This window comes from Anopheles merus, chromosome 2L (assembly GCF_017562075.2).
Source record: "Anopheles merus strain MAF chromosome 2L, AmerM5.1, whole genome shotgun sequence".
Lineage (NCBI taxonomy): Eukaryota > Metazoa > Arthropoda > Insecta > Diptera > Culicidae > Anopheles > Anopheles merus.
Genome location: NC_054083.1, coordinates 43,128,225 through 43,140,630, shown reverse-complemented (window position 1 = coordinate 43,140,630; position 12,406 = coordinate 43,128,225). Strand labels below are relative to the sequence as shown.

Below are 12,406 nucleotides of genomic sequence, written 5' to 3'. Positions count from 1 at the left end.
TGCAAAGAAAACACGGCCTGCGCTGATAAATGATCATTACTTGTTTGACAAAATGAAGCGGCTTAACAATTTAACTAGCCCATCGATCATGTGTCACCGGCTATGTGATCAGGCAATGATCATTCAGTGCGTTATTTATGCAACAATATGGTACCGCAAGGTGAACAGCGTGAGAAATGTCTATTGGAAGGAGGAGCCGTTTCATCGATTATTGTAACGTTTAGTATTGATGTCTTCATAAGCGAATGATCTAAGCAGTATCTGAAATGCGATGATCAACACTGAAGCTTTTGATCGAGCGTTACGTAGCGTTACATGGCTTATTGAAAGCTTCACTAAAGCGCCGAGTTCGAAAAAGCTCGGGTAGCGGGAAAGCTTTTGAGCTTCGAAAATCATTTCAAATTAAAATAATACTTAACGTGCATCAGAGGTTTTGTAAAGCAAATAAACTATGTTGTCACTTTAACTTGTGTTGCACAATATAATACCGTATACTCTGTTCCATAATATAGCATAGGATTATACTATCTTACGCATGTCATTTAAAATAATTACATCACATGATTCCTAGCCATTTTATTTTGAGTAACATGTTATATAGATTTTTAAGTGTTTAAAAGGTGTTTAATACCATTAAGATTCTTCTTCTTCTTTGGCACAACAACCGTTGTCGGTCAAGGCCTGCATGTACCACTATTGGGCTAGGCTTTCACTGGACTTACATAGAATAATTAGTCTTACGAATGGGGAACCAATTCATTTGGGGCTTCAACCCATGACGGGCATGTTGTTAAGACGTACGAGTTCTCGACTGTAGTACCACATCGGCCATCAAGATTACTTATTTCTATTTGAAGCCATGTCCCATTGAAAAGTAGCCATCCTAAATTGTAATCCAATATTTTATGCAAGTTTAAATCAAAACCATCCGTAAAAGGCTCTTTACATTAATTCAACAAGCTCGGACATCCTGATGCAATATTTTCCATCACACCTCACCGATTCTCGCACCGATTAAGTGCTCCCAGAGCGTGGCGACACATTCCACAAGTCCTAAATCATATTCCCCCTTATTGCTAGCCACGCTGACGCCTAAAGATGGGCCAAAAGCGGGTTAAACTGCATCTCATTAGCAGCTGCAGCTGCGGCACAGTAAATCCTTTAACCCCGCCAAGGCGATCGATCGTTTGATGGCCTTGCCTTACCTTGAACTAAAAACGGAAAAATCAACCCCCCAGCACACGCATCTTAACGAACCGAGGCACGATTCCGTATCACACGACCCTGGTGCGGGGTAGGCTCCACGAAAAGCTTCACAACCCTTGCTCATAAAGTTATTTTGATAACGATTTATGGAAATTCGCTGTAGAATAAAGTTCAACCCCGCTTCGAGGGTGAACGAGCGTGGAGTGGCCTTTCTTGGGGAGAGCGAGAGAGAGAGGGTTTAGATGTGAATGATATTAATTATTCGTTCCAGGGGTGGCTGGCAAAAGGGTTCCCTGGTGTATGTGTGTGGTGTCTTTTGGGCCATTAAATTTAAATTTCCACACACTGAACATTGAGCAATGAGTGAATGATGTTAATTTAGGCGGAGGTTAATTGCTGCGTGAAGAAGGGCTCGGTTTGGCTTGAAAAAAAAGCAACCTTTCGGTGTGTTTATCATAACAGGTATTTTCGACCAGGTTCCGACATCGTTTAACTCCTAATGATTGCAGCGAGGTGGAGAATATTTCAACGAATCTCGAAGGTTTGTTTGTTTTTGTTTTCGGAAAAAAGAAAGACTGTTGCATTTTCTACACGAATTGTTTCTCCCCAATAGATGTATTTCGGTAAACTGTCATTACAAACAGCTCGGTATGGCAAATTGTACAATCGCGAGCACTACGTCTGCTCAGTGTGTGAGTATTTTACGTTGCTATGTGTGTGTGTGTGAGTGCATGCCATTGCCCGAAGCATCGTTGGCCTCTAGACCCTGGTGACTCTAAGCGGCATTGTTTGTCCTGCTGGTAACTTGTGTGCTGTATTTTCGGTGAGGATTTCACTTAACAAGTAAGGAGATTATGTAGAGTAAAAAAAAACGATACTTTAAACGCAAAAATGTACACAAAAATCGTTCGAGAACGAAAGGGATTCGTTGGAGTGCGTTGAAAGTGTGTTCGATAGCGTGCAGAAAAGTTCAAAAACTACATCCCCGCGACAAAACGGACGGCGTCCTCACCGATGTTATGTTACTGTTCGTCTCGGTTTCACGGGTCGTGTGGTGTTCTGGTGCACCCAAAGTCCATCGCTAGCGAATGGAAATATGGTGCTCCTGTTTTTTAAAGACTTTGTTTGGCGTTGTTTGGTGGCTTGGTAGGGCCTGCGGCTGGGCCTGCTGACGACTTAAACCGTTGGCAGATGGGCACCCTCCGGCTGGAATCCGTTCTCGTCGGCGACGTAGTTGACGGTGTACACCTGACCATCATCACCGGTGAACGAGTACGAGCCACGGACGACCAGGGCCTCCACATCATCGCCCAGCTTCTTCAGCTCCGCCTGCTCCTGGCGCTGGTGGCCATCGCTGGTCTCGAAACTGTGGAAAGAAGAACGCGTTTAAGTTAGAGAAAAAATGCTGTCTGTTTTGTTGGTCGTGAAATAGAAAGATCAACATTGATATGGGTGTGGTCGAGATCAACTACGACTGCGGGTTGCTCAATGGTGCCTCCGGCAGACGCACGGTCGGCTGATGACAAAATGATAAAACAAACACTGACTCCGAGCCGTAGCAGTAACCGTGAATGCAACCGCTCATATAATGAACAAACAAACCGTGAGCCGAGAGCGCAATTGGTGCAGATTTGAGACCGTGCGCACGGTTGCTTCACACTCTTCAATCTCGTTCGTATGCCGTAAGCAATTAACGTATTCACGCACAAAAAAAAAACAGAAGAGAGCAAACCAACTAAAACCTATCACTTCCACACGGACGAACACCGAGGGGGTGGTAGGTCGCTTAGCGCGCCTGTTGAAATCTTTCCTATTCACTGACCAAACTCCGTTGTCGCGATGGCGAAAACCACACTTACGCAAACTTGTATCCATCGACACCGATGTTGTCGTTCTCGTACTTCAGGATCTGGGCGTTCTTGGAGTCATCGAGCGGGGCGGCCAGGGCCAGGGCGACGACGAAAGCGAAAGCAATGATGGTTTTCATTGTGAGTTTTGGGGAGGGGTTTGTGAGAGTACTTGAGTGTACGGCTGTGCGAGAACGTGGCTCCGCGAAGCAGTGATAACTGATTAGATGGACAAGCGACAACTGATGCCGATAACCGATCTGCAAACCTCTTTTATACACGTCCGACCCAAAGCATTCGCCGTCGTCGTCGCGGATGCTGCCGCCGCTTTATCCTGGTGGAGGCGCGCTCGATAACGTGCAACGTGCCGGGGAGGGATGAGCAGTAAGCCATTTTTTTGAGTGTGTGTGCTCTACCGGAATCGTCTTTGTGGTCTTGTGTGTATGTATATGTATATAGGGGTGGGCTTTGTATTGTAGAAATTTAAATACAATCATCCGTACGTGTAATCCGGCGTCTGTGCAAGCACGGACGGGTGAATCTTCATACGACGTTCTATCCATCTCGCTCTCGGGCGGTACTTTCCAGGCCCTGCCAATATGCTGTCATCGCACAACTGCCCGGCAACTTTTGTGCGTTTTGTTTCCCGACCGGGGTAGAGGAGCTTTAAAAACGATCTAAGCTTCATAAAACTGGTGTAAATTTTTTGATTACGGAATGTTGCGGGCTGGGAGGCTGTTGGGTGCTGTGTCGAATCACAAGGTGTCAATGAAGCGGTGCGTGATCTTGCTAGACTCGTCTGCTAGACTTGCTGAGATGAGGTTGGTAGCGGCATTAGCGACGGGATGATATTTTTATTGTTCGCATGGCAGCAGGAGGGTTCGCAAGAGTGGGAGCGAGAGGGAGGGTCAACTATTTCCAAATGTCACTAACGCTCATTAATTTGCAGCAATATTTGCGAACGGTAAACATCATCTTCATCAACGAAAGTTCATGATCAAGCCGGCGAGTCATTATGGATTGGCAAAAGTTTATTGTTCGGGAGGGGTTGAAGAAAACAATGAGGTTATAAAATTGGTTTAAACGTGATGTGTGGTTAGAGCGAATTGTGGAACGAAGTTTCTTTTACTTTGTATGACAGGATTTTGGAGTGCAATTAAAGCACAGCAATAATTAATATATTTATCGCACAGCTCTTCATCTATATTGAAAGCTTTTAAAAAGTCATTTAACTATATTGGTAAAGCTCTTTGATCTAGCAGCGAAACGTCATTCTCAAGAGAAGATCGAAAGCGATCGTTCACGCCGCTAAGAACCAGATTAAGAGAAACGCTTTTGTTGCCCTCCCGAAAGCACTCGTACGCGCCGCCGACAGGTGTGCGAGTTTGGATGGTGCGCATTAAGAAGAAAAGCAAAACGCATCGGGAAAAGCAAAAACTTTGCGAATTTTTTTGTTCGTTGTGCATACATGTTCTAATGCGGTGGTGTAAAATAGGCTCACTAAGCTACTTTAAGTCGATATTTGTTAACTAGCGTTTGAAGATTATCTGCCGCCCGGACTAAGATGGCGATATTTTACAGCGGCTGCGGCAGCATGATGGGCCGGTCTCTCCAGTTCCACCTGTCTGCCCGTCCAAAAACACTGACCACCCCGACTTTGAATCGCTTAATCCGATTAGCATAAATTGACGCATCTCGCACCACATACACACACACACACATACGCGCCATCGAACGTTGTCTCGAAGTTGCATACGCGCTGATGTCTGTCGCGGAGGGTTCGCTCTTATCATCGAGCCTGATTTTTCTCCTCTGCGCTGACCTTGAATCAACTGGTGGCTAACCTCCGCTTATCAACGGCATCCATCATGGGGTCCAACCCGGCCGGTGGGATGTGCACGTGTGGCTCTTTCGCCCGTTGCAGCCCTTCGGCGACCTTAAAATCCCGCACCACGACTTCTTCACATGATCGTCGGGCGGTTGCCCCACCTCGCAGCCTAAAAAGTAGTTCGGTGGTCCCGATAGTTGATGGCCTTTTCCGATAGGCATTCATCGTTACAGAGTCATCGGTTTTAGGAGTTACAGCAGAAGGGTTTCATTTTCGATACGATTCGAGAGAAGCGCAGAAAAAAAACCCCCCCCCCCCCCCACATGTGGAACCGGAAACGAACGAAAGGGAAAACTGGTCCTAATGTTTGTCTTCCCAACATGGTCGTATCGTTTGCGTGTTCGGTTCTCAGCTCTCTGCACAACCGCGCCCTCCGGCTCCGAACCGGTTAGGAAGAGTCTGTTGGACACTAGAACTTAGGACGATCAGGGTTGTGTTTGTGTGTGATTGGAGCGACTTTTACGAAACAAATTAATGCTGCATCTTCCTCCTTACTGGTACAGACCGGTCCTCGCATGCTCGCACACATTTCAGATCGGGACATGTGTGTGTGTGTGTATGTGTGTGCGGAGGTTAATTTTAGATCATATTCAAATGTTAAAATTAACATCACATCTATGTTTGGCTGCGATGATGATCATGGCTCATGATTAAATAACAAACAAAAAAAAAGGCGAACAATTTTACAGCACCGAACCTGTTCTGTAGCGTCCAACGAAGAAAGAATCAGCCCAATAGGGAGGAGCCGGGTGCTACAACAGAAATCTCTCAAGATCCTAGCACACACACACACACACACAAGGCGCGGAAGGCGCGGAGACCCACACTCTCCATGGGAGACTTCAAAAAACCTAGACCGCGTTCAAGGTCCGCCAAATTTGTGATTCAAATTTTGGCCAGTGAGGGAAGGACCCTCACTCGGGTCCAATCTGTCTTCTTCCTGCTGGCTCCACCCCACACCCTGGTAGCGGCGAGATGGCTAGGAGCGAATCGGCCGGGAGCCGCTGTGCTCTCATCGTCGTTTTATTTCGAGAACGAAACGCTCCGAATCGGATAGCCCGATCGCACAGGTAGTTTTTGATTGTGTTTGACTTGGTGATTGGTTCTCGGCCCAGGTAATTATTGGCCCGACGAAAGGAAGTAATAAGACATGCGATTTAATTATATCATTCCGTGCGATAGGGGCAAGGATGTTTGGCAAAATTTGTGCGAATTAAACATCAAAAACCGAAACCGAGCCAGGAAGTTGTTGATACAACGATTGAATGGAGCTCTAATACGGGGAGGAGATGGAATTGTTTGAATGTCAGAAATGATTTTATAATTAAGATTATAGCATTATTAGTAGAGCCATCAAAAGAGTGGTTTTCAAAATTATAGCAGATATCTGCTGTTCATAAGGACATCCTGATGAACATCTGTTTCTGTCTGTGTACACAGTCTGAAAGAGGGACAAAGCCAACTGACTGCCAAACACTGGTTGAACTTGACATTCCGCAACACTGCAACATCAAATATTAGGTTCACAATCTGTGCTGCATTGAATTAGCCATATTTGCTCAAACCGTGTCTCGGTGTATTGGAGTAACATCATCTGCATCTTGCTGGTACAGAAAACGTGTTCCGTAAAATGTGCCAAAATACTGAATGTCGTCAATCCAGGAAGAGCTGTTCGGCAAACAAACACAGGCCGCGGCGGAAGTTCAAAGCTCGTGCAAATATCTCCTAACGTACATGGTTTGCTTGTATGACGTAGGTAGAATGTGCGCAGTGTGGCGGTAGTTTCAGGAACTTGTTGAAATGATAGAATTCATCTTTGGAGGAGTTGATTGGAATTTGGCTGAAAAGTCAGTTAACATGTTATGCAGATGTTTTGAACTCTCCAAGGCTTTCTTTCAATTATTTAACTAAACTCATAGTCATACTCATAGTTAGGTATGACTATGAGTTTAGCTAAATAATTGTAAGAAAGCCTTGAGGAGTTCAACAAATCTGAATAACAAAGACAACATTAACCACAACCAACAAGCTAGGGACAAAGAAGATCTTGGGGAGATCCTAATATATGTATATATGAAAAGAACAGTACCATAACCTTTATGTGAATCTTCCTCTTCTATTTCGTGCTATCCTATGTAGGTAGACCTATTCCGAGCCGTATTTAGAACTACAATCCCGCATTGTCAGTCCTTGCTAGAGGGAACGGTCTATACATGACAAGAAACCAAGACGAGCTTGATGAAGGTTAGTTGACCGTCCCAGATCTGATCATATCAGAATCTGAATGTTAAACTGCATATAATTCAAGGATCCTAACATACGAAAGTTGGGAAGAGCTACTGCACATAGTAAGCCTTCTCCTGAATTCTATGAAAATCCACAGTCAACATGGTGCAATCTTGATTAAATCTAAAACGTTAATCACACTTTTCTGCCATCAATTTGAGCCATTTTGTCATCTTGTAAGTCTGTAGCTGTAGATCAACCAATCGTCCATACGTTTTCGTTGCCCTCAAAAACAGAACAACAGTACAACGGTCTTTATTTGTTTTGTTCCATATGATAGGCTTTTGTTATCACGTTCTAATCTCTAACTCTCTCTCTCGCCTTAGCACAAACCCGACCTCCTTACAGGCTCGGCACATTCTCGACGTACTCCTTCGGGATGTGATCGCCCTCGGGATGGAAGCCCTGGCTGTCGGCAACGTACTGCACCACGTACTCCTTGCCGTCGTCGGCGACGAACTTGAAGTTACCCTGCACGTTCATGCCTTCCTCCTCAGTCTTCAGCTCACCCTGCTCCTGGCGCGCGATACCATCGTCCGACTCGAACCTGGGAATGGGAAATACGAAATGCTCACTCATTAAGGACTGCTCGGCCACTTACTGCCAAGGAAACATGATGATCAATGGTTGTGCAATACTCACGCAAACTTGTAGCTTGCATCACCTTCCTGGACGTTCTCGTAGCGCAGTACCTTGGCGTTCTGGTCGGCGGCAACGGCCACGATCGCGATCAGCGCAAGCACAATCAGAGTCTTCATGGTGTTTGGGTTTTGGGGCGGCGGTTCGACTTCTTCTAAGCAGGGAAAACTGGGACCGGGCGTGAACCGTACTGGTCGAAGGCTGGGAACACAACTTGCTGAACCACGCCATGCACCGGCCGGCTTTATATACCTTCCTGCCCGGGCCGGGGGCTCTAGCTCTCCCATATCTTATGCAAATTTGGTTCTGCCAGAACTTCCAGTGTCAGCAGCAGCAGCAACAGCAGCCGCAATTTTATTTCACCCAGAACGACATCGCCCGAATCTGCCACAAAACGCACATTCGGGCCGATTCGCATGGGGCGGTCTCGAGTGTGTCCTGTTTTTCCTGTTTTCGTTCCGGAGCTCTTTTTCTTTTCGTGCTTACTTTTGTTTTCGGCTGTCCTCATCCAAACCTTTGCCCCCCGAAAGGTGGTGGTTTGCTGTTGGCGTTGTACGCCTTTTCGGTGAACTACGCAAGTGTCGCTGGATTCGCACGTTCAAATCTGGCAACACTGGTTCCAACCTTTTGCAGGCCACAGCCTGCTCCACAAGCTGTTGGGGCCACAATGTCTACAAAACGATCCAGTTCACAAAAAACGAATGCAATCATCGTCGTCGTGGTCGTCGGTGGACTTTCCCCATACTATCCCCTCTTGCCTCCTGCACCCGGTGACACGTTCCGTTTCATTGATAAAATCGCTTCTCATTAGCATAAGCATTAGCCGAAATTAAAGTTATGACCCCATCGGGACGACCACGGGGACACCGACGATCTTTTTTTTTTTGGTGCGGTCACTCCTCTACCTCTACCTCTCTCTCTCGTTCTACACGACACTCGCAGCACACAGGTGGCTTTTGCAAAGATCGAAAAAAAAAGGTGATTTGTCCGCCCAAAAATAAAGCAAAACCTAAAAGCAAGCAATCCGATCCTTATTTGGAGCTTCGCTCCGTTTCGGGACAGAGAACACTTTAGTTGTGGGTTTCACTCGTGTGTGCGTGTGTGTGTGTGTGAGAATTAACATCGCTTATTAATACATCATGCCGGCCAGGAGCGGAGTCGTCCGCGAAAAGGTCATCGTATTAATGCTGGGCGATAAGAGCCGGTCCGGTTCTTCGTTCTGGGTCCGTGTGGATACATTTAAATTTGATATCAGCTTTGTTTATGTTGCGTTATTTAAATAATGCAGCCAATAAGCAGTTACATCACAACAGTTTGTTTGTTTTTTGTTATCAAATGCATGGGAAGATGAAGAGTTTCTTAAAAATAGAACCCTTCCGTCTCCTCGCCAAACTAGAGATACATACGAAACGATCGATCCGGTGCCGGTTTTGTGAATATATTCAACGGTCACTCCGTTGCAAACGAAACGACGCATTTGGAAGATTAGATCGAACGTTGTTCTGCTGCGGCTGCTGCTGTGACGGTGAAACAAATTACCCAAATCTTGGGCCTCGATCGTTCAGCTATCGATAGGCGTTAGATGATCTGTGGAGATCACAGAAGCGGCTCGGGAGGAGGATGCGTGACAAACCTGTTCCAAAGGTTCTAACTAGTTCTAGACGTTAGGGGTTGATTTCTTTGGACTCTTCACAGAGTGCAAAATTTTCATTTTTGTACCATAAAGTCAACACTGTCGCCCTCCGAGACACCTTCAATCATTCGACATGCGATTCAGAAATTATCCTAAAAAACATAAAACAAAATTCTTAAAAAAAAGAAGGCGAAAGCGAATCGTTTGTCATACCGTTCTGGGTGCAAAACTCCATCCTTTCCACGTTTATGCAAACGAGCGTACAAGTGAAGAAAGATATCAAATCGCAGCAGGGCGACCATCGGCTGATTATAAATCTAAACCAGTTTGTGCCCGTCTGCCGGACATGGCACCTTTTGCGGAACCGCACACACACACGCGCTTGAAAGCTGATCGCAAGCTGGCGAGAGTGAGGTTTCGGGCGTTTTTTCCCCCTTCTTCCAACACCACCAGAGGTGATGACTTTTGGAGCCGTTTTAGATAAGTGGTTGATTATGGTAAATAGATGTCGATTTTCTTTCTGCTTAATGTCAGTATCAGGTTTGGTGTCGTGTGGTTCGATTGGGCGGAAAAGATTGATTCTAGAGAAATACACACCAGAACTTCGTTTTTTGTCTGTGCGTGAAAAAGAGCGCGCTGTAACCTTCAGTGCCACAGTTTCGGCTACAGGGTAGTACTGCTTAAGATACCATTAAACAGCATATGAGCAGTTGTAGCACTCATCTTCACCTTCACTTTCATTGGCCACACCGTCGAGGGGGTTGTGCCAAAACAGCACACGAAAGCTTCCCGCCGCAATACGAAACCGGTTGCTCGAAAAGGGGGGGCCTCGCGCGCCCAAAGCAACCTGCGCGACCGGGCGCAGCTTACTGGGCTAATATTTTGATTGCCGTGTACTCATCAAAGCGCGTGGGGCACGCGGGCCCACTGCGTCAAGAATATCGCGCCCTCCCACCAACAAGCGGGCTCATATTGCGCACTCGCTCGAGGATATTTGTTCGGTGTGTTGACCTTCGCCGCGACGACACGCTGAAGGTATGTTTGGTTGACAAAATTTGAAGTCTCAATGCAATTCCTGGTCGGTGTAGTTTGGAAGTTCCCATGCAAGCGACACGATCTTCACCGTGGTCAACAGCTCACTTGAGGCCTTTGGTTCGAGTGCTCCGTCTCCCCCTCCTACTTGAAGCTGTGATCATTTCTTGGAGCTGTGTCGGAAAGTACGTGCCACATCTTACACCTTCTTGTTGCCCTATCTCCACTCGCGCTAAAGCAACACCTCAGCATGCATTCAGCTTCCGGTCTCGTACACTCGTTAGAGGCGTCCAAAGAATGACGAAGAGAGGGTTTTTTGCCTCATTGAATTGAAGGCAGCAACAAATGTAATCGCTGTGTGCACAATCCATAATAAAACCGGCCAGCGTGCGTGATCCTCACCCGCCGCTAGGATGCTGCTGAATCATCAATGCTATGTGGGCTGCAATGTCTGTGGTTAAGAAATTTATGGCCCACAATTGGCATGTAATTCGTAGTTGACATCATTTTCTTCCCCTTTCCATTTTTTTTTTCTAAGCTGAAGCGGCTTGACAAAGTGATTGCTGTGCAAGCAAAGCCAGTTGAAAAGCGTTTCAAACGGTTGCAGTGAAAGAGAACGAACAAACAGCCGATTGCATACATTTAGGCGACTTTGGTAGTGAACGGTGACGCGTGTTAGAAAGCAAACAGGGATTTCAAATTTGAAAAATCGTTCGTTTGCAATCAGACTTTGACGACCGACTGTAAATGTCTTATAAGCACTTGGTATGGTATTTCAGATAGAGGAAACCAGAAGTAGTAAAATGTTGCTAGCTTCAAGCGTAAAACGACATCTGTGAAACATAATGCTTGGTAACAAAACTGCGTCCTCTGCGTAAAAAAAAAAAAAACATGTCCAACACAGTAATGGCATCCAGCCGGTACGCTTGCCAACATTACCACCTATAGCGAATTAACGACAACGACTTCTTCCTTTTACGGAGCTCGATTGGAATAACATTCACGGAGACGCGGAGATGAAACGCCACCGCTTTTCTCTCTCTCTCTCGGAGGAGAGCCTGATAGCATCATGCAGATGATTACGATGATGATGTGGTGTTTGTGGCGCATCAAAAGTGAGCGTCCTTCAAAACGAGCCGGAGTCGGATCGGTTCAAAATCCTTCAACGGTTGGTGGTTAATTTCGGAAATATTAGTTTAAAAATAGCACCTTTTAGTGACGACGCGTTGCAAACCTTTATTTTAAAGCAGCGTCGTTGGTGCGAAATCGAAATGAGCTTGAGTTTTGGAGGCAATGAAAGCAACAGCCTTAGCAACAGCACAATCTGCGTGGGTATGATAATTTAATTTCCATTCGACTGCATCCCTCCAGGTACGGCATCAACACTGCCGTGAGTACGCTTGCCTTTCCCGAACTTCAAGTAGCGTCAGCAGACACAGACGCCAGCAAACACAGATGGGAAGAGGGGTGGGCACAGATGTTTCTTTGCACTCGCGGTGGGCTGGCAGCACCATTTACTCTACTTTACGATTGAATTCACGGAACGCCGACCAACCGGCGTCCTAATTTTGTCAGTGCTGCGAGCATCTTGGCTCGTTATACGCGCGCCCCGTTAAACATCTTGCGCGGGGTGACATCTTCCATCAATCTTGGGCGCCGCAATGAGCTGCCGCAAAGTGGGTATTTCCTTACGCGAGTGGAAAAATTTACGACCAGTGCGAAGGCTGCGGCCGATCGTTACGCAGCTACCAAAGACGACCTCCCGAGTGGACTGCACCCGAAGGGGGACGAAATATGGTCAAGCGCGCCTTCAAGCATTGCAGATAATTATTGGGCACTTTGCATGCGAGCAAAACGGTTTGCCACGGTGGTCCG

The 12,406-nt window shown here is 46.4% G+C and overlaps 2 protein-coding genes across 2 annotated transcripts; both read right to left on the bottom strand.

Moving 5' to 3' along the window:
- Positions 1–1,802: 1,802 nt before the first annotated feature.
- On the bottom strand, positions 1,803–3,317 carry LOC121593848 (flexible cuticle protein 12-like). Its single transcript, XM_041916584.1, has 2 exons — positions 3,066–3,317; positions 1,803–2,572 (listed from the first exon to the last, which is right to left on the bottom strand). The coding sequence occupies exons 1-2, from the start codon at positions 3,191–3,193 to the stop codon at positions 2,383–2,385; spliced, it is 318 nt and encodes a 105-aa protein (XP_041772518.1). The 5' UTR covers positions 3,194–3,317; the 3' UTR covers positions 1,803–2,382.
- Positions 3,318–7,440: 4,123 nt separating this feature from the next.
- LOC121592576 (flexible cuticle protein 12-like) lies at positions 7,441–8,098 on the bottom strand. The gene is made up of 2 exons (XM_041914162.1): positions 7,870–8,098; positions 7,441–7,774 (listed from the first exon to the last, which is right to left on the bottom strand). Exons 1-2 carry the CDS (start codon positions 7,983–7,985, stop codon positions 7,570–7,572), a joined length of 321 nt encoding a protein of 106 aa, XP_041770096.1. The 5' UTR covers positions 7,986–8,098; the 3' UTR covers positions 7,441–7,569.
- Positions 8,099–12,406: the final 4,308 nt, after the last annotated feature.